This window comes from Zootoca vivipara, chromosome 6 (genome assembly GCF_965207765.1).
Source record: "Zootoca vivipara chromosome 6, rZooViv2.hap1.1, whole genome shotgun sequence".
Classification (NCBI taxonomy): domain Eukaryota; kingdom Metazoa; phylum Chordata; class Lepidosauria; order Squamata; family Lacertidae; genus Zootoca; species Zootoca vivipara.
In genome coordinates, this window is record NC_142589.1 from 78,352,002 (window position 1) to 78,374,387 (window position 22,386).

General features: G+C 47.3%; 1 protein-coding gene across 2 annotated transcripts; it reads left to right on the top strand.

The window, feature by feature from the left end:
- Positions 1-6,540: 6,540 nt before the first annotated feature.
- Positions 6,541-21,017, top strand: HNRNPL (heterogeneous nuclear ribonucleoprotein L). Of its 2 annotated transcripts, none has more exons than XM_088672732.1 (13): positions 6,541-6,872; positions 10,338-10,456; positions 10,573-10,810; positions 11,225-11,310; positions 12,388-12,484; positions 13,252-13,324; positions 16,786-16,857; positions 16,953-17,233; positions 18,377-18,498; positions 18,618-18,819; positions 19,194-19,251; positions 19,573-19,668; positions 20,690-21,017. In XM_088672732.1, exons 1-13 carry the CDS (start codon positions 6,846-6,848, stop codon positions 20,746-20,748), a joined length of 1,530 nt encoding a protein of 509 aa, XP_088528858.1. In that variant the 5' UTR covers positions 6,541-6,845; the 3' UTR covers positions 20,749-21,017. The 2 variants fall into 2 exon arrangements, with proteins under 2 accessions (XP_088528858.1, XP_088528857.1); XM_088672731.1 differs by lacking the exon at positions 6,541-6,872 and adding an exon at positions 6,945-7,200.
- The last annotated feature ends 1,369 nt before the right edge of the window (positions 21,018-22,386 follow it).

A 22,386-nucleotide genomic window follows, 5' to 3' on the forward strand; every position in this document is an offset into this window, starting at 1 on the left:
TCATTTGAAGCTGTTGGTTCGATTCCTACCCTCTTTCATGTGACAGCCCTCGAGATATGCGAAGATTTGTGTTGGGTCCTTAGTTCAAATGTCTCTCTTTTATACCCCAACTTTTCCTTCAAGGAGCTTGAGGTGGCATACCTAGTTCTCCCTCGTCTTATTTAATCCCCCAAACACCCCTGCAAAGTAGGTTCGGCTGAGAGACAGTGACTGGCCCAAGGTCTCACCCACTGAGCTTCATAGCCGAGGGCGGATTCGAACCCTGGTCTCCTAGGTCCTAGACCGACACCCTAACCACTACACCACGCTGGCTCCATGTTACCCCAAGTATTGCCTAGTTAGGTGGCCTTAGGGAAATGCAGGTCTCTTTACTTCTTTTCTGCAATAGGAAAGCTACCTCACATGGCTCTTGAGCGCAAAGAGTGCTGACACCCCAAAAGGGCCTTACAGGTACAGTGTGATCAGCGTTCCTTGTTTTAAGACGGAACTTTGCAGGAGGTGGGAAAATGAAACCCGCTCTTGGATTAATCTCTGGGGCTTTGAGTGACAGCAGACAGGGTGGAGCCAGCGGCTCTATAATCTGCCTCTGAACGGACTTGAATCTCGCAAGGTGAGTGTGCGTGCCCGAAAAAGCAGCCAAACAGGTTAACCACAGTTAATGTTCCACCGGCCATCAAAGCATGAACTGATGCCCTTCCTGGCATTAAGTTTGCTCAGTCAGCTGGTCTTTGAACTTGCAGAGGGGGGCGGCAAAGGTGGTGGTGGGGGACCGTGCCAGAGACCGTGGCAAAAGTTGCAAGCGTTTCTTTCAAAGCACTGTGTCCTTTAGCCCAGTGATGCAACTTGCTCTCCTGCAGCAGAAGCCAGTGCTCAGAAGGGTCTTCCCTCTTTGTGGTCCGGGGTTGCCAACTGGTTGGCAGGGCGGTGGAGCATCTTAATCTCAGGGTCGTGGGTTCGAGCCCCACATGGGGCAAGAGAGTCCTGCATTGCAGGGGGTTGGACTTGATGACCTTTGTGGTCCCTTCCAACTTGATCGTCCTGTGGTGTCCTGCGGCCGACAGGTGGGTGGTCCCATGGGGGGGGAGGCCTGCTTCATCAGAGCATCACCTACATGCTGGCAAAGCAGCACCCAGCAGGATTGACCCCCCTGGTGGCCAGGGCTGACCTGCAAGCCAACAGCCCACCACTCCTGCTGTGTGCTGTAACATAACCTCCAAGTGTCCTGATATTCCAGGGACTGTCCTGGAATTGTGAAAGCTATCCCAGCTTCTGGTTTGATCCCAAAATGTCGCTAAGAGGAAGGATGGAGGATGAGCCAGCGCTTGTCCCGAGTGATGGCAGCAGTGGCAGCTGCAGAGCAGGAAAATATCTTGTTGCCTCTCCATGGCCGCTGCAGCCGGCCTCCTCCCTTGGGCAGTTTGTAGTGGTTGCTGGAGAGAGAAGATGAGGAGGAGAGGCTGAGGCCCAGCCCAGCGTGACGGCCCAACTCTTGAGGGGCAGGCAGAAGGCAGGACCGCCCTGGGAGGGAAGGAAGTGGGAACAGAGCAGAACGCAAGGAGTCTTGAGATTTTTTTTTTTTAATACAAAAATGCTTTGTGCATCTGCATCTAATCTTGCCCCTTTCTAAAATTTGCATATTGGCGTGTGTTTTTCCTTTTTGTAAATCTACCAAAGAATAAAATAAAATTGGGATTAAGGGGTTTTCTCAGGACAGTGGAGGACATGGGTGTTGTGGCCTCTTCGTTTAGTGGTAATGGAAATATTCTGCAGGGTGGAAGGGCAAAAAAGGAGGGTTGAGGAGAGTCAGTTGTGCAGGGGAGTGAGAAACGTCCCTATTTTCATCTGAGGGGGATGTTGGAAGGTTATGTTATGGTGCTCCGCTTCCATCTTCAAAACCAGCTGCTTCAGAGGGCAGTCTGTTCCACTGCCCAGAACAAAGGCATGGCCAGGTCAGCAACTCGGGCAGAAACACAAAGATTTGACCTCCTCTGCAGCAGGTATTTCTGACGTTCTCGCAGTGTAACAGGAAACCTCTCTCTGTGTGTGCATCTGCATGTTAAGAGTGGACTGTGCCTTCCATTTTAATCCAGGAAGAAGAAGTGGGCAGGGAAGCATGCTTCTGCTATCAGAAGTTTGGGGAACATGCGGGTTTCGGCATTTCCCAAACAGCCGACTGTAAACTGTGAATGAGTCTGTAGCGGCCGTTTGCTCTGGATTAACAGCAGTGAGGTTCTGCAGATAACCATCCTGCTACTTGAGTAACCACAGATTTAACTGACTTGCGATATGGAAAAGCAGACAAGGCAGCCAGAGGGAGGGAGGGAGTGGCGGAAAGTTTGACGCAGACGACACTGGCTTTCAACGCTCGCAGGGTACCAGTGGAGAGACGGTTTCAGGGCTCCCTCCCCTTTTAACCACAAAGCTTGAAGAGATCTTGCTTCTAACAAGCAGCCTCTCAAGTGTAGGCTGCAGCTGCAGAAGCCTCACACCAGTGATGGGATTCAGGGACAGCTGCCCAGGTTGCAGCTGTTACCAAAACAGTCTTTCTCTCTCCACCCCCGCCCCCGGTGCAATCTCTTTTTCCTGTTCACTCAAATCCTATTTGGAGTAAAATACATTTTTGCTAACTAGCTCCCTTCAAAAAAATAAAAGGCTGGAAACAGTGGGTGAAACAGAAAGGCACAGCCTGACATCTCCTTTCCACGAGCCCGTTATGCCATTCCCACCCCTTCCCACAAACATATTTAAAAAGGTTTCTGATGTTTATCAGCCAAAGGCCTGGTTGAAGAGGAACGTTTTTGCCTGGCGCCTAAAGGTGCATGATGAAGGTGGCAGGTGAGCCTCCCTGGGGAGAGCATTCCTCAAATGGGGAGCTACAGCAGAAAAGGCCCAGTTCTCGTGTTGCCACCCTCTGGACCTCTCACAAAGGAGGTACACAAAGAAGGGCCTCGGAGGATGATCACAGGGTCTGGGTTGGTTCATATGGAAATTCATCCAGGAATTCAACAATGCCTTGATGAATTGTGGTCCTGAGTTGTTTAAGGCTTTATAGGTCAAAACCAGCACTTTGAATTGGGCCCAGAAACTACTGTATTTTCCCATGTATAAGACACCCCCATGTATAAGATGACCCCTATTTTTGGAGCCCAAAATTAAGAAATAACTAATTGCAACATTCCGTGTATAAGCCGACCCCCAATTTTAAACTTTAAAAATTTGGGGGGAAATATAGTCTTATATACGGGAAAATACAGTAATCTGCAGTCGGGCCAGGATCAGTGTGATATGCTCAAACAGTCCTGCCCAGGTGAGCAACCCAGCTTCTGAAATCTGGAACAGCTGAAGTTTCCGACCTGTCTTCAGAGGCAGCCCTACGTATAACGTGTTGCAGTAATCTAAACTTGAGGTTACCAGAGCGTATTAATATTTTAGATGTTTCTGCTCTGGTTATGATAATCTTGTGACCTGAAACCCGAACCCTTTCAGATAGAATCGGATGATCTATAGCAGCAATCGTCTGATCCACTCTCCTTTGGAAATATATTGCCTCCTAATGCTACCAAAATTCTGCAGAATTGCAGGGAAAGGAAAAACCTTTCCTAGAGAACCAAGGGGCAAAACCTCAGAAATGCTACAAAAGCATACAGGGGGGGTCTGCTGCCCCCATTCCATCCTTTGGCTCTGGTCTGACGAAGCTTTGAACAGAGGAAGCAAGGAGGTCGTCCTCCCTCCCATAGTGGAGATGGGCGAGGTGGTGCTCGAAATAGCCACAGTAGAACAGGCTGTGCTGCCTCCTTTTTGCTGAGTAATCCCTTTGGCTGCATAGTAATCCCCTGCTATTAAATTGCTGAGCAATCTCTCCGTAAATCCTGCTCCGCAGACAGTTAACTGTTGCTGTCCAGGCCCCCGTGTGGCCGTAGAGGGCTCTCAGGACACATCCTAGGGAACCTTTTCCACCTGAGGACCACACTTCCTCCTGGGCAACCTTGTGGGAGTGCATGCCAGTGAAGGGAGGAGCCAGGGGCAAAAGTGGGCGGAGCAGCACATGTGAAATTTCTCTTTGTATAATACTGTACACTGGTTTCCATGTTCCTCACTAACTTCCTTTCAGGCAAGCAAGGACACATTCCAGCCAGGTTAAAAACACTTAAGGAGAAATAAGAAATAGGGCTGGTGAGGGGTGTGGCTTGGGGGAGTCCTGGGGGCCAGGTAGAGGCCTTGAGGGTCTGCAGAAATTAGCCAGGCACCAGGTGTGTTTTGCAACTGATGTGGGTCCAACTGCGACCATGTGGAGATCTCTGGATGCCAGGTTGACAACTGGGGAATGCAAAATGTCACTTGGAGAAAGATCTGAAATATTTTCCTTGAAGCTTGGATTTGTTTTATTCTGGATTGTTTGATTTTATGTTTTAATGTTTTGTAAACCACTTTGAGATTCTTTAAAATATAAAAAGATATAGAAATCAAATTAATAATAATAATAAAACTCCATTGCAAAAAAAAAAAAGCCCAAAGACATTCCATTGTGGCAACCCTAACCTAGGTTTAAGGTGCCATTTGGCGATTAGATTGTATGCCTGAGTTTCTAACACTGGCAGGTGCGTATTTGCCCACAGAAGCCCTCCCTGGCACCCACAGACTCTCCTCTCCCTGCTGAAATAGGCTTGAAATAAGTGTTCTGCTTTAGCCCTGTGGCTTCTGCTTGGTTGCGATGTCCATAACAATTTGTGTGGTTGCCAATCACGTCTGTGGCATCCAAAAGGCTGGTGACCCCCTGCCTGAATCCTTTGTAGCTGGGTTTCACCCAAGCTAGAAGCCCTGGGCCAAAGTGGAGGGCTGCTCCCATGAGCCTCTTCAGCTGTGCACCCATTGGCTCCCTCAGGAAGGTGCAGGGCTGCTCCCATGATTCTTTGCAACTTAACCAAATCAGGGAATCCTGATCAAGTTTGCAGATGACACCAAATTGGGAGGGGTGGCTAATACTCCAGAGGACAGGATCACACTTCAAAATGACCTTAACAGATTAGACAACTGGGCCAAAGCAAACATGATGAATTTTAACAGGGAGAAATGTAAAGTACTACACTTGGGCAAAAAATTAAAATAAAATAAATGAAAGGCACAAATACAGGATGGGTGACACCTGGCTTGAGAGCAGTACTGTACTGTACATGTGAAAAGGATCTAGGAGACTTGGTAGACCACAAACTTGACATGAGTCAACAGTGTGATGTAGCAGCTAAAAAAGCCAATGCAATTATGGGCTGCATCAATAGGAGTATAGCATCTAGATCAAGGGAAGTAATAGTACCGCTGTATTCTGCTCTGGTCAGACCTCACCTGGAGTACTGTGTCCAGTTCTGGGCACCAGTTCAAGAAGGATACTGACAAGCTGGAACGTGTCCAGAGGAGGGCAACCAAAATGGTCAAAGGCCTGGAAACAATGCCTTATGAGGAACGGCTTAGGGAGCTGGGCATGTTTAGCCTGGAGAAGAGATGGTTAAGGGGTAATATGATAGTCATGTTCAAATATATAAAAGGATGCCATATAGAGGAGGGAGAAAGGTTGTTTTCTGCTGCTCCAGAGAAGTGGACACGGAGCAATGGATTCAAACTACAAGAAAGAAGATTCCACCTAAACATTAGGAAGAACTTCCTGACAGTAAGAGCTGTTCAACAGTGGAATTTGCTGCCAAGGAGTGTGGTGGAGTCTCCTCCTTTGGAGGTCTTTAAGCAGAGGCTTGACAGCCATCTGTCAGGAATGCATTGATGGTGTTTCCTGCTTGGCAAGGGGTTGGACTGGATGGCCCTTGTGGTTTCTTCCAACTCTATGATTCTAATATGCCCTTGGTCCATAGCTGCCAAGTTTTCCCTTTTCTCGCGAGGAAGCCTATTCAGCATAAGGGAAAATCCCTTAAAATAAGGGATAACTTGGCAGCTATGCCTTGGTCACACCAGAAGCTCCTTGGCCAAAGTGCTACCGGTAGGTGGCTCCCACAATCCTCTGCACTTGTGCCAGAAGCTCATTGGGTCCCTAGTCCTAAAGGCATGGCTACTCCCACGATCCTTTGCAAACAGACTGGGTTCTAGGCTTCTAGCCAGTGTCTTGCAGTATCTTGCCTAGCCAAGAAGTCCATTGGCTAAAGTGAAGAGCCACTCCCACAATCCTTTGCAGTTACACTTCTGCCAAGCTAGACGCCCGTCGACTTTCTTGGCCAACATCCAGGAAAACTCCCACAATCCCTTGCGTTATCATCGGCCTGAGGAGAGTGGGCGGGATTCTTTTCGTCTTAACGATTAGAGTGGATAGGCGTTTTGTGGAGGAGAAATCCCGCCTCCTGTTTTATTTTATTGGCTCAAACTCACAAGGGACGGAGTGGGGAGAACTAAAATCGCGCTCACCAATTAAAATAAAGAGCACGGGCTTTAAGTCCAATGGTTTTCAGCGAGCAGGGCGACGGACACAAAAACAAGCCAATAAAATTGACGCAGAGAGACAATGCGTTCCGTTATAGGAACAAATACTTTACATACGAGGGTGTCTTCTTGCGATATGGCCCAATCAGACTTTGCACTGCTATGATGGATACTCCAAGTACCCAATAAGACAACAGGAGCGAACTGCAGCGTTTTCGGGGAGCCAACGGTTTTCTGGAGAAGAAGGAGGGCGCTCCATGAGAGGCAATGCGGTGGGGCGGGATGCCGACTGGAGAGACGTCGTTTTCGTCCAATTAATTTGAAGGAACGTCTGATGGACGTTGCCGCCGCCCAACCGGGCTTGCCAAGCCGCTTGAAAAGCAGGCACGGAAGCGAATCAAGTCGGCAGGCGGGAGACACCCGATCCAATGGCGTCGGAGGGCGGGACGCAGGTGGTAAGGGAGCTCCTGGACCCAATGGGCGCCTCGGCGCCGCTGAATGACGGGAGGTGCGCCCAATAGAGGCGTACCTAAGGTGGGCGCGAGGGTGGGCTGCTGTAGTGCGGGCGCCATGTCGCGGCGGAGGTGGCGCGGTTCGCAGAGCGGCGAGGGCGGCGGCGGTGGCTCGGGACGCGGCGGAGATATGGTGAAGATGGCTGGCGGAGGCGGAGGAGGCGGGTCGGGGCGCTACTATGGGGGAGGCCCTGACGGCGGCCGCGCGCCGAAGCGCCAGAAAACGGAAAACGCGGATCACGGCCCGGGAGGAGCGGCCGGCGGAGGCGGGGTGAGAAGAGCCAGGGCCGGCGGGGCGGGATGGGCCTGAGGAGGAGGAATGCCGCGCGGCGGTTCTGGGGGAGGGTGAGAGAAAGCGGGACGGGGACGTGCGCGCGCAGGGTGGAGAGCGAAGCAAAACGGGCCTGGTGGCGGGCCCGGCGGAACCTCCATGCGCAGGAGCAGCCTATCCATCCAGGGAACCTCCCACCCCCACACACCGCCTTCACTGCGCGTATCGGAAGTTCAAGAGCGGAGCCCCCACGTGCGAGAGCAGTCTACCAGGGGCAGCCGGGCGCCTGCCTGCCACGCGTGCGCCGGCTTTCCTAAGTGGGAACAAGGGCCCTAACCCTAAAACGCTTTTGATTTCATATTCGGTATAGTGCATGCGTACGTACAGTACGTAAACACGCATATAGATAGATATAGGTACATGTTTATAAACGCACACAAGGAGACCTGTGTAAACCTGGAGTTCAGCTGTCTCGTTTTTGCAAAGATTGGGAGGGGGATTTTGGAGGGTGCTGTTTTTTCCCCAGGTGACAAAGATGCAACCCATAATAGTCCCTGCTGAATGTCAGACGCATGGCAAAGGTTTCATTATTTTAGCAGGTATTTTAAGGTAGTTCTTTTGCTTTTGTAATGAATATGAATGGCTCTTGCCCTCTTTGTGATGGTTTTAAAAAAATAAAAATAAAAATTCCCCACCAATTAGACATTCTGAATGAATACATAACTAAATCTGAAGCGGAGTACGCCCATTGAAACCTATGAAACTAAGTTAATTGGGTCAATTAACTTCCTAGGGTCTACTATGAGAAGGATTAGCATTGAGTGCGCCCATGATGCCTCACTTTGTGTGCCCTTTCCTACCCTGCTGCCCTCCAGATGTTTTGGACTGCAGTGCCAGTTGTAGTCCAGTTTTGTGCTCCACTAAGGGACCCTTAGGGACGCGGGTGGCGCTGTGATCTAAACCACAGAGCCTAGGGCTTGCCAATTCGAATCCCCGCAACTGAGTGAGCTCCTGTTGCTCGGTCCCTGCTCCTGCCAACCTAGCAGTTCGAAAGAACGTCAAAGTGCAAGTAGATAAATAGGTACCACTCTGGCGGGAAGGTAAACGGCGTTTCTGTGCGCTGCTCTGGTTCGCCAGAAGTGGCTTGGTCATGCTGGCCACATGACCTGGAAGCTGTATGCCGGCTCCCTCAGCCAATAAATCGAGATGAGCGCTGCAACCCCAGAGTCGTCTGCGACTGGACCTAACGGTCAGCGGTACCTTTACCTAAGGGACTCTTTATCTTTAGCAACTGCCACAGGCTTTGATGGCTGGTAGACTGGGTGGCACTTTAAAATAGACATTACGTCTGTGAAGTAGGGGGACTTAGCTCATAACTTGCAAGGCAGGGGAGCAGCATGAAGAAGGCATAAAGGACATGGAACACCAACCTTGCAGAGGTCTCTGCTGCAATATGTAGCAATTGGTTTTGGAAAGGATTGCACGAAGGGATGGGTTTGTCGTTGCTTATTAGCTGTAATATGTAAAGCAGATCCTGGGAGTATAGGGCAGCATAGCTCTCAAGTACCAGATACAAGGCACAGAACATAGGGTCGTCACCATCTCTCCTTCCATTCTGCACCAATTGGAAACGGCAAGCTCAGTAAGATGGTGCCCTTCATTCTGATTCACAGGGTTTTTCCTTCTCCTCATCCTTAATACAGAGGCAAAGTAGTGTGTTGCTAATAAGATTATATTGATAATAGGAGAAAATTTAGGGTGTTTTTTATTGACCCTAAATTTGCTATAGTTCAGCTGCCAAAAGCAAACACCTCCCCCTGCCCCCAATACATCATGGTGTGGAGGAAATAAAATGCAATAACTGGTGGATAAATCAGGGAAGAATACCTTGCTTCACACACTCTGTGAGGTGCTAGGCAGGACAAAAGCTCTTTTTCAGATTTCTGATGGGATTAGGACAGTTCATTGCTAACACAGTGGAACCACAGGCATGAAGCCATCACGGAACCTTGGATAAGGGTTTGTGTTGAAATAAGGACTGAACCTCTTGGCCAGAGGTGGCCAACCTTTTTTGACCACATTTACTTTTAGCTCACCCTCCCGGAGCCACATATGAGTGCTGGCTGTGGCTGCACCATGCATGTGTACACTCTGCTTGCACGTACAGGTAGACACACACACAAAAGGTACACAGCTGCCTCTTCATCTGATCTGTGCAGATTAGCCAAGGGGGATGATTATTGCCCCTTCTCCACTCATCAAGTGAAACTGTCATCAGGGTGTTTGGCTCATCCACTACAGTACTGTCTCTACTTTTGCCTCTGCCACCAAAATTGGGAAGGGGACAGAAAAAGTGCTTGGGATCAGGCTGCCAAACTAAGACAAATCCAGATCCTCAACCAGTGGGGTTCACTCACTGCTACTACCGGTAGCAACATGGGCATCTCTGGAAGGAGTTTGATTGGCTTGTGAGAGTTGAGAGAAATAATGATGACTTGAATAGAGGGTACTTTTCACAGTGTGCCCAGATTAAGAATAGGGAGAATTTTGTAGCCATCAGTTAGAAAGTAGTCCCCCCCCCAAAAAAAAAGTCTCTAGATGAAGGCATGAGTCTTAATTTCTCTGGGGGAAATAACTTGAACTGTCTTCTACTGTTCTTGGCAGTAACTTCTCTAGCTGCCCAAGGGCAACTTTGTTATCTTCGTTGAGACTGACAAGACTGGTTTTGTTTTGTTTTTTAAAAAAAGAATCTAGGTTGTTTTTTCAAGTTTACTTGACATAGGGAGGGGTACTGTAGTGTAGTTACTTTTCTCACAGAAATACAGTGACTTTGTGGTGTTGGAGATGAAACCTATATTTCGATCTAGAATGTGTAGTATCAGTATGGAGCCTGCTCTTAATTCTTAAGTATATAAAATAAAAAGCCTGAGTGTAGCAAAGGAGGCTTTGGAGAGTCAAGTTAATACAAAAAGCTTTTCCTTAATGTTTGATTACTCCACTGAGGAGGCTCCATGTCTTTTTACTTGTGGGGCAATTCCTAGAGAGAACTAACCTTTGTGTAAAGAGGCTATTCTTCATTTGCAGCTAGAATGGTTTGCAGTAGAGAACAAAGTTTTTCTCTTCTTTCCCCCCGACAGGAGAACTATGATGATCCCCACAAGCCAGCTGCTTCCCCTGTTGTCCACATCAGGGGCCTGATCGATGGTGTTGTGGAAGCTGACCTTGTGGAAGCCCTGCAGGAATTTGGCCCCATAAGGTTAGGAGTGGGAAATTGGGCATCTGATGAGATGGAATGGAGGATGGTTGGACGTTTGTGTAGTGTTGATTACTTTGGCAGTGTAAGCAGTCTTGATTCCTTTTCTCCCCCCAAAGCTATGTGGTTGTGATGCCCAAAAAGAGGCAGGCTCTGGTGGAGTTTGAGGATATCTTGGGAGCCTGCAACGCTGTGAACTACGCAGCTGACAACCAGATCTACATCGCTGGGCACCCAGCCTTTGTCAACTACTCCACCAGCCAGAAGATTTCACGCCCCGGCGACTCTGATGATTCTAGGGGAGTCAACAATGTTCTTCTCTTTACCATCCTGAACCCCATCTACTCCATCACAACGGTGCGTAGTGATGCTGCATGTACTCAGCCAGAAACACTTGAATGTAATTGGTCCATGTCTTGGGGGGGGCAGGGTTCATTTCATACATGGTGCAGATGAATAAATTATAGCTGCCAGGAAAATTGCTGTCCTTGCAAGTCTACCCTGGTCCACAAAATAGCTTGCCTGGATACTAGGGTGGATGGCAGAAATGTGTTCCATTGTTTTTGTAGATGCTCTGTTGCCTGTGGTCTTGTGACTAGTAATCAGATCTACTAGGTTAGGGTGTGACCTTCCAGTTGTTGGACTCCAGGCCCCATTAGTCTTTTTCACTGTGGCCCATGATCAGGGATTAGGAGGGTTGTAGGCCAACAACATCTTAAGGGCCACATGTTCCCCAGTTTTAAAAATATGATATTGTTTTTCATCTTACAGGATGTGCTGTACACCATCTGCAACCCATGTGGCCCAGTGCAGCGGATTGTTATCTTCCGAAAGAATGGTGTCCAGGCTATGGTGGAATATCCTTTTTTCCCCTGGTGTCTGGGAAGCCTGTAGCAATTGAACCATGTTTGTCCTTGGAATAGTTCAGACTAAGTGCCTTGCAGCTTGGGCAAACAAATTGCTTTTATCTGTTGTCTCAGGCTTTTTGACAATAACATTTGCTGTGCCACTAGCCTGAAGAAAAATTATTACTGTTCTGTCTTCATTTGAGTTTCAGTGAGTAGTCTCCTAATTCAGCTCCTCAGTTACAGTGCTACCTCGGTTTTTGAACGCCTCCATAGTTGAACATTTTGGAACTCGAACACCGAAAACCCAGAAGTCAGTGTCTTGGTTTTCGAATGTCCCTCAGAAGTTGAACAGGAAACACGGCTTCTGTTTTGAGTTTTCCAATTTGAGGCTTCCGCTTTTGGTTTTCTGACGTTTCGGAACTTGAACGGACTTCCAGAACAGATGACTGTATATTCCTGTGTATAAGACTACTTTTTAACCCGGGAAAATCTTCTCAAAAGTCAGGGGTCTTCTTATATGGCGAGTATATCCCAAACACTATATTTTAACTGGAAAAGTTGGGTGTCGTCTTATACGCCCAGTCTTATACGCCGGAATATACGGTATGTTCGAAAACTGAGGTACTACTGTACTTCTGTTTTGTGGACTCCCTTGATAGTCTAGTCTACTGTGAGAGCATAGGTTTGCAAATCCCCAAGTCCTGTTTGAGCCTCTGGCTTTGATCAAGGTCTAGAGCCATCTGGGAATTGGCAGAACACTGTATCAGGCTTGTTCACGTGGCCCTCACCTAGTTACCTGAGCACTATGCTTGCACACCACTGGTGTCTCCACCACTAACTTGAAGGAGCAGTCTCTACAATAAAAGGCAAGAGGCAATTGCAGTTTCAGTGGGCTGGGTTTAGTTCTGAATGCCTGTGATCTCAAGTTGGACATATGAGGTGAAAGTGGAAGGGAAGGCAATTCTCAGATCACTGATGTACTTCTGAAAGGGTCCAACAACAAGAACTTCAAAGTTGAAGCATTAAGTTTTTCCAATGGCCAAAAGGCTGCCCCAATTTCTCCAAGGCTTCCTTAACCCTACAAACATTTGACTCTGTGCAGAGCGCTCAAAGAGCAAAAGCTTCTCTGAATGGGGCTGACATTTACTCTGGATGCTGTACTCTGAAGATTGAATACGCAAAGGTGAGTGTCGCTTTGAAGAATGTGATGTGGTTGTTTGTGCCCGTAGAAGGATCTTCTGTGTGATCCTTGGTGAATTGAAAGGGGCCTGCAGAAAGGGAGATGACCCTTGCCTTCAAACATGTGTATGTTCAGGTATGACCCTTGGCTTCATACCCTTAGTTCAGGTATGTCATTCCCTGTTCCAGGGCTTGTGGGTAGTCACACTACAATATGTTTTTTCCAGCCCTAAAGCCTCACTTTCTAATGCCTCTCCCTCAAAAAAACCACTCCTAAAACATACTGGTTTGTGCTCTGGTTTGTGTTGAGTCTTGCTTTCTCATCCAACATGGTATTACCTACATCATGTTACTGCTGGCCATAAGGGGAATCACAAAAGTGGAAAGGGCATGAAGTCTTCACATGCTGACAAATCTGTGGAACATGTTGATATGGAACAGGTTGCTAAAAAAATTGTGGCTAACAGCAAAGAAGACTCAAAATGCATGGGAGAATAAGTATATGGGTTGTTGCCTGCAGTAGCAAAAAGTACACCTGTCAAGTTAATGTTACTGACTAATGGGCTAAAGTTGGGTCAGTAATGGTCACTGTACCTTGTTGATGGCCCTTAGACTGAGCTGGATGAATTGAGGGTCTGGGCTATCCTGTGCACTGTATTGCACTCAGCCATCATTGCAATCAAGCTTTTGGAAGAGTCGTAGCTAATGGTTGGCCACATAATTTGGACATCTTGCATTACTTTTGTATGGCTGTGTGTGTTTGTTTTTTAGCCAACCCGCCTGAATGTGTTCAAGAACGACCAAGACACATGGGACTACACCAACCCTAACCTCAGTGGACAAGGTAACCTTGATAGACTGCTTTGAAGCCACACATGAACCCTTGCCTTTCCCGTTGAGTAGCACACTTCATAGATCTGATTTGCGTGATGTAATGCCATTTGCCTGCTGTCCCGCATTGTGACTGATTTTGGAAGTCTCGAGCTAGTGCAGCTGTGCTTTGACTTCTGACATTTTTTGTAAGGCATTATCAGGCCATCAGAGCCTTTATTAAGGAGGCCTAATAAGACATTTAAGATAAGCGGTTGTAAATAGTGACAAGTAGTTTTGAAGGGAAATGTGCATTCTCATTGGCATGTTTAAGGTCTCCGGGACAACAATGAATTCACTTCCTCCACTCAGTATAGGCAGGGCCATGTGACCAGGCTTCAGTCACAGCGCCAGTTTCTCTGGCTCCACCTTCCTTTCCTTCCCTTGCCTAGGATAGTCTCCAATCTACTTGTGGCAAGATTCGAAAACTGGAACACAGCATTGGGAATATGGTGGCACAGTTAAAAGGAGGTGGTTCCTGAAGTTGAACTTCAGGGCACATGTGGAGCCTATATAAGGTACAGCTACCAGGGTGAAGAACTGGCATCGCTAATACTATTTTGCAAAAGGCAACGCCAAATGGACTTTAATGAAGCGCTTGATCCTGGAGGTAACACTTCAGGGAATGGCTGTTCTCATCTGCTTGAAAAACAAGGTGCATTGTTGAAAGCAGAAGCGTCAAAGTGGCCTGTTGCCCCAACCCTGATGCAGCTGGTGGTGGTTGCATAGCACGCCTGCCATTCAGTGGGTTGGGTATGGGGTCCTTCACACGGAGAAGTCTCAGGTGACACCTTGCTGTGCACATAGCACAGAGGTAGTGAAGGAAGTGGGCTTTGCTCAGGCCTAAGGTAAAGCTGTGCATTAAGCTCACAGATATTTTTAGGGGCGAGGAATGTGGCCTTTCAGCTGGTGGTCTCAAGCGCCATTTCCTTGAAAGTGAAATTAAGGAGGATGAACAAGTTAGAACGTTAACATGCTCCAGATCAGCCCACAATCGGCTGAAGAGCAGTGTCTTGGTTTCTGAACCGGAGGGGAGTGGCAAGTCTTATCTGACCCACTTTATTTTAGCGGCTTGTGTGCAAAGGTGATGCTATCTTTTTGTGTGTTACACTGTGAGCAGTGTAACTCACACAACAGGCATTAAATTGGCTAAAAGGTGGGATTTGTGTGGTCTTGTACCCTTAAAACTTCGGTGTTGCACTGCATTCTTCCGTGGATGTAGAGATCACGGAGTGCTGCAGAAAAGCAGTTGTGGGGGTGGGCTGGAGGAAGCTGTTTATCAAGGGGGCTGGCCAAGGTCATTTTGGGCCCCACCCCATAGCAAAGCAAGCAATGGCATTACATGACTTGACATGAACATGACTCACTTTCTCCTCCAAGGTACATAACTAGAAGATTGTACAGATTGGCAGTGGCTAGTTGGCAGGGCTGTGCAATTCAGTTAGCTGCCTCCTGGCTCTCCTGTCTTTAGGCTGGGCAAAGAGGAGGTACATTAACTTGGCCTTTCCCCAGCTCTGAACAGTGCGTTCACACATGACCCTGGGGGAACCGTATGCTACTGCAGCTGAAGTCCTGAATTGCCTGTGATCTGCCTTCTGCTACACATGCTTTAACACCACACAGTGTAGGAAAAAAAGGCCAACCTTCCACTAGCTCTGCCTGGAGAAAACACGCAGCATCTTACAAAAGTACCTGAAAAGCAGCAGATTTGAGTTCAATTCTTTTACATCAAGAACACCACACCGTGATCCAAGAAACATCTACAAGCACAGAGTGAGACAGAGAGAGAATGAGAGAGAGAAAGACGCACCAGGCCACGACATTCTTACAAATCCAAACCAAAAAACAAAAACAAACCTTGAACCCAAGAATGTTACACAGAAACTAGGAAAACACAGACCAGATGGGTCTCAGACAAATGCACCAGCGCTCTTACCGGAGAACGGAGTAGATCCCAGAGACCCTCCAAGACATAGGACGCTCTCCATATCAACACGGTTTGGTTTGGGAGGGCAGTGTATCACTCCTTTTCTCGCAGGCCACGGCTGCCAACATTTATCAGCGCCGAGCGGAGACAGACAAAAAAACACCAAGTACCCAGAGCCCCCAGCTCCCTAGAGACTTGGGGGTGCTTTCTGCTCCAGGGGGCACTTGGGATCCAAGGCACATTCCATTATCAGAGGAGAGACATGCACACGGGAGACCTACACAGAGCCAGAAGCACCAAACCTGTTAACAGCACATGACAAAAACATCAGGAGATGCAACACGGAAGGGACACTCATTATTACACCTTTGTTATGTCCTTTTTTTCCTTGATACCATCTGAAGACAAACAAAAACATCTCTGTGAGCCCTATTTTTACTTTAAAAACTTTTTTTTACTTGAAATTGTATCACTTTGGTGCCTGTTGACTTGTATTTGACTCTGAAACCATGTAACGCAGGGTCGCAGTGTATGTTTGATGGGACGCCATCTTTCAGAACTGTGCTTACACTGTTGAAGCGTCCAATGGTAAGAGAAATGCAGAATATGTATGTGACAATGGACATTGTACTATGTACTCCTGCTGTAAGTAGCCCTTTTCAATCTTTGTAATGACTATCGAAATAAACTGCAAAACACCCCTTTTTTTGTTTTGTTAGAGCAACAGTGATATTGTATGGATTGCTTAAATTCTTCTGCCTTGTATACAATCATGTGTTTTAACTTGACTGCTGGTTTTTTGCTTTGCTTTGGCGTACTCTCCTCAGTCTCTTGCTTAGTCCCTTTACCTTTGCTAGGGTTGGGTGGGGATGTTAGTTTGTTTTTTATATTATTATTCTTGTTGCCCTGAGTAGAACTGTCAAGTCCTTTGACTCACTTCTCCTCTTCCTCCCTTTTCCCCTTGGCCAAGGTCGCCTATCTTTGTAACTTGTTTCCATGTTGATACGGTTTGGCATGCTCTCAGACACCACTGGGTGCAGAAATTGAACTTCACCTAGGCTAAAAGGCAGTTGTTTCGAGGAGAACACCGGATGCAAATGCAAACCTGTGCCAACCATGACCTCGGAGTAGGTCAAACAAGTGGCAGTGCTCTGCTTAAAAGGCATATCAGCCTAGAAAAAATGGCTGGATTTGTAGCGTTGCAAGAGAAAGCAAAATGTCCCCTTCCAGAGCCCCTGCCCCCTAGCTCAGAGTGTGTGTGTGTGGGGGGGGTGGAGCTGTTTGTCTGCCTCAGGAGAAGCATTGGGTGCACTTTGCACCCTTGAAAATGAATTGACCTTTTGCCACCTTCTGTCTTCCAGTGGCTGGAGGCAGATCTTATTCTCAAGGTGTTGGAAATATTTAACTTAAGGAGAGCCATTGTGACTTTCTAGCATCCACATGTGCCCCAGAAATACAAGTGCCGGGCTTTTGCTGTCTTTTCCTAATGGCCTCCTCTTTTTGTGCAGGTGAGCCAGGTGGGAACCCCAACAAGCGTCAGAGGCAGCCTCCTCTCCTTGGGGACCATCCGGCTGAATATGGTAAGAAGCCGGCAGACAGCAGCAGCATCCAGGGGAACAGACCCTGGCGCTTCTCTAGCCTTGCCTTGAGCTCTCGATGTTTGTTCCCTCCCCAGGAGGACCTCACGGTGGCTACCATGGGCACTATCACGATGAAGGCTATGGCCCTCCACCGCCTCATTATGAAGGGAGGCGGATGGGCCCACCTGTCGGGGGCCGCCATAGGGGGCCGAGTCGCTACGGGCCTCAGTATGGACACCCCCCTCCTCCACCCCCACCCCCAGAGTATGGCCCCCATGCTGACAGCGCAGTCCTGATGGTTTATGGCTTGGATCAGTCCAAGATGAACTGTGACAGAGTGTTCAACGTCTTCTGCCTGTACGGAAATGTGGAGAAGGTAATTAAACTGACTGTCTCCTCCTCCCAGAGCCTGCTCTGTCTTGCTCCTTTTACCCAAATTCAAGAAGCTCCGTCTCAGTCGGAGAACACATGTTGAGCTTGCTGGCAACACGACAGTGCAGTTCTGCTTGCCATCATGGTGATGGATGGGCCTAGATTATCTTTCAGCAGTAGAGGTTAGGCAACAGCAGATTAATCTTCCCCCTTGATTTGGAAGCAGACCTGTGCAAATGACTTGGTGCCACTGGAAAGAGACTCTCTCAGTTCCCTTTGCTGAGCTCTAGCTCTGAGCTCTCTTTGTTACGATAGCAGTTTTATACGGCGTTGAGATTACTTCCATGTCTAGTCATCAGGCTCTTAAGTCAGTAAGAGGGTGGCCACCTCTTTCAGTAGCCCCATCCCCTCTTCCTCTCTGTTCCTAACGCCCACTTGTGTACCCCATCTTTCTGGGATCATTCCACCAACACACCCAGAGTGATGAGCAGGGCAGAGCGAGCAAAGATTGCTGCTGCTGTTCTTGTTCCTGGTTCCTCTCAATGCGCTCTCAGTTGAGGTCAGATGAACAGGCAGCAACAGTAAAAAGGAAGAGAAGTGACACCTGGTGTTGGTTGCAGCAGATGCTGCATAATGTCAATCCCTGAAACTGATGAGTGTGGAAATTGACGGCAGTAGGATTTGTATCTCTTGCTGCAGTGACAGGGGTTTTCTGATAGTGGGAATTTACTCTTTTGAGAAGACAATTCTCATAGGTTCTCAGTCACTGAAAGTTGAACCAGAGTACCCAGAATGCCAAGAACCTCGTTCCTAATGCAGCTGGAAAACAGGGCTGAATTTTATAAAGGCAAATGGTTGCTGAGTAAGGGAAGCTCGTACTTGCAATTCAATTCAAAAATGTGCCTCCTGCAAACCAGTGGCCAAATGAAAGATGGTGGCGGGATTGGCTAAGGAATCTACAGGCAACTGAGGAAAGTTAATACTGGAAACACTGGCTACACTCTTGTGCCCAGTGTCTACACAGTAAATGCCTTCTAAAATGAGTGCAGGTTTGTGGCTGTACCTTAGAGTTGGGGTTTTGTCTCCAAAAGGGATCGATCTATGCCAACAGTTGATTGTGTTTCAACAAAGGTATGTGTTCTGTTAGGTGAAGTTCATGAAGAGCAAGCCTGGAGCTGCCATGGTGGAGATGGCCGACGGTTATGCGGTAGACCGAGCAATCACTCACCTGAACAACAACTTCATGTTTGATCAAAAGCTGAATGTATGGTGAGTGCTGCTACTCCTAATTTTCCTCATAGCTCATTCTGCTCCGTTCTCTGCCCTTGAAGGCTGCTCCTTGCCTTTAATGTTTGCCCGCTCTTAAGCTGTGCGTTTCCTTCTAACAGTGTTTCCAAGCAACAGGCCATCATGCCTGGCCAGTCTTACGGCCTTGAAGATGGTTCATGCAGCTACAAGGATTTCAGTGGCTCTCGGAACAACAGGTTTTCAACCCCAGAGCAAGCAGCCAAGAACAGGATCCAGCACCCCAGTAATGTGCTTCATTTCTTCAATGCTCCTCTGGAGGTGACAGAAGATAACTTCTATGAGGTAATGCCTCAGGCCCATCTTGGAGTCAGGTAACATAGAAAAGGGAGTTTGACAGTTGGTCTGGCCAAGGCCTGCTGCCCAGATGGATCACAGGCCTCACCTCATATTTGGCTCCCTAGGACGATTGCCACATCATAGGTGTGGGAAGGAAGGGACTATGTGGCAGTGCTAAAACAATTCTGTGAAAATAGGACTGCAAGTTATTTGTCATGTCCCCAACACCTTGCATTGTAGATAAGTAACTGTTCACTGCAAGAGCATTTTTCTTCTCTGGAATTTGGAAACCGAACTGACTTAACCTGCATGTTATAAAAAAAAACCTCTGCAATCAGTTTCATAACTTAACACTTGCATTGTATTTTTTATCCTGTCAGATCTGTGATGAACTGGGGGTGAAGAGACCAGCTTCAGTCAAGGTTTTTTCGGGGAAAAGTAAGTACATGCTGCAGTTTTCAAGCCTCAAATTGCTGCTACTCAGCAAGCAGGAATAGGGGCTGAAGGGTGCACCTCAGGTAGCTAGCTAAAACACCGTGCTCCACATCAGCTTGTCCGTTTTACCTTATACTGGTGTTCAGAACTGCTTTGAGACAGCAAAACGAAGGCTGGCTGCAACATGCTTTCACTTGGGCCAGGGAAGAGGGTGGGGAAACAGCATTGTTCCCCTTTCTTAGCCACCCTAACCAGCCAGGCATCCAGTCCTGTGCACTAATCCATGGTGGCCCAACTATGTATTCGCTGTTAACGTCTTCATAGGTGAAAGGAGCTCCTCTGGCTTGCTGGAATGGGAAACCAAAGGTGATGCTCTGGAGACTCTGGCATTCCTCAACCATTACCAGATGAAAAACCCAAGTAAGCTCTGTGGTGTGTGCATGTTGTGGGCTGGAGGCCTTTTTTTTCCTTACTCATTTTTTTCTTTTTATGTAGAACAGATTCCTCAACAAGTAATGGGTGAGCTCCTTTTCCCCATAAACTTCCTGCTGGCAGAAAGTGGGAAGTGGAGTAGGTGCCAACAGGTTTCTGATGCTTGAAATTGTTAAGGCAGCAGCATCTATATGCTCTCCCCATGTAGCTGGCCCACAACTTTATCCTTTACCATTGGCAACACTGGCTGGGGCTGATGGGAGTTAGTTACCATGATGTTTGAAGGGCCAGTTTCTGCACACCTGATCTAGGGCTTACTGGAAGCTCTGCTGTTGGGCTGCTGCTGCCACTACCATGAACTACTATGTTGAAAAGGGCAGGGGAGGGCAGGTTCCTGCATGGGCTCACTGCCAACTGGGCCTAAACTTTGAGGTTCAGCCTGTATTGTAATGGGCTCATTTTTCTGAACCCCTCTTTCAATACTCCCGATAACATTGCTTTTGCCTACGCAAGTAGGCAAGCAGCTCCCATCAAATTGGTCCAAATCAGAGATCTCCAAACTTTAAAAACTTGTCCCATGAGCACACTCGCAAACTGGAGGAACTGTCATGGGCCATCCCAGCAGTGACACCCACCCCCTTGAAATTGCCCTTCCTTCATTGTAGTTAGCCCTAAAAAATGTTTTCTTCTGTAGCCAGTGAAGGAGGTTTTTTCCAAGCTTAGTTGGAAGTGGGGGGATTTTCCCATATTTTAAAAAAACCCGCTTCCAGTGGCTACAATAGAATTCTTCTTTCAAGCCTGTTGGCTGTGGGGGCCTAGACTCTGCATATGCACCCATGGGCATGACACATACTCTAAGTAGATTGGAGTGTGTGGAGAGAACAAATCTGGAAACTTATGGAAGCCCTCTTTTCACTGGTTCATCCCTCTGAACACATACATCCCTTGTGTTGCCACAAAAACAAATAAAGCTCAGGGGACCCTGATGCATGTCTCCTCTTCTGCCTAGATGGACCGTATCCCTACACACTGAAACTGTGCTTCTCGACTGCTCAGCATGCCTCGTAAATTTTGTTTGGCTCCTGCAAAGGAAGACTTCCTCCGTTATTCTTTTTTTGTGTGGGTTTTTTCAAAGTGCCCTGCATTCCTTTTTTTAAAAAAGAAAGCTTAAGTAGAGGCTGCCTGCAGCTGTCAGCTGGGAAGGAGAAGCCCTGTGGAGTTCGGGCGACATCTGATTTTAAAACTGTTGTACATGTGACTTGTTCCCCCACCCCCCCAGTCTTACAATGTGCTGCCTGTGCAACTTGGCACACCTTAATAAAGCTGTTTGGAAAATATCTCTGGTGGTTGTCTATATTGGTGGTGTAGTGGGGCTCTTGAAAAGGTTTACTTGAATTTTGGCAGGAATTTTTCAAGTACGGAGGAGGGATGTTCATGGTTAGTATTGGTGGGGACCTTGGTGTTTGGTTTTGTCCCCTTAACCTTTGGTTTCATGGAAGGAGGCATAATGGAACACTCAATACTGACTGCTCAGAAATCAAAACCACTAACTAGAGCAACTTACTTATTTCTGGATTTATAATCTGCACTTTCATGAAAAATAGCAATGTGGAATGCAGCATTTAAAAATAAAATCAACAGAAACATACAAATCATAAATACTGCTTGGATTAACAAATAAAATATTGGTAAACAAGTACGAAATACTTAAATGTAGAATAAGAATCACAAGACAGAGAAACCAGTAGGAGAACACTTCAATCTCCCAGGACATTCTATACAAGAGCTCAAAGTAGCTGTCTTGCTACAAAAGAATTTCAGAAATAGACTGGAAAGAGAAGTTGCTGAATTGCAACTTATTACCAAATTTGGAGAAGACCTGGTCTGAATAGAGACATTGGATTCTTATCTCATCATACATAATAAAGCTATTTTTAGCCCTCTCCTTGCTTTTTCCTGTAAGACCAATTGCAGTCGTTAACTGTCAACAGGTTTACCAGACCTATCGGTCAATCACCCATTCCCACCACCTTTCTGAGTAATACCCCTCCCCACCCTCTCACTATATATAAGGATATGGTGACTTCTGTTTCAGTGTATCTGAAGAAGTGTGCATGCACACGAAAGCTCATACCAATGACAAACTTAGTTGGTCTCTAAGGTGATACTGGAAGGAATTTTTTTATTTTGTTTTCAAAATAAGTGCAAAAATCACTTCTCCCTTCAATCTTTTACCAGTAGGGAGTTCCACAGGACACACTAATTCAAATGTGGACTCAGAATCTTCCATTTCTTGTATATTCTATTTTTGAGAATTTGATGCAAAGACTACAGGAATAAAAAGAGCGATAGTAATGTGTGTGATCTGCTTACCTCCATATGGTGCTCTCTCCCAGAAGGCTCAACTGTTCTATAGTCGAGGGCCAACCTTATTTACTTGGAAGTGGATTTCTCTTATGAGCTTTATTTCCTCACAAGTGTGCATTTAACAGCATTGCAGCCTAAATATTTATACAGTGCCTGCTTTTAAAATTCAGTGGCTTCCAGTCATGAACGAAATGCCAAAAAATGCCATGGATGGTGAGAGATGACCACCACCTGCCTGCAACTCGTTTGTGTACCAGTTAAGTTTTCATACTCGCTCCAAAGTTTGAAAAACGGGTAATGTGATGTTACTGTTGTTCCCCATCTAAGATGATCTTCCCT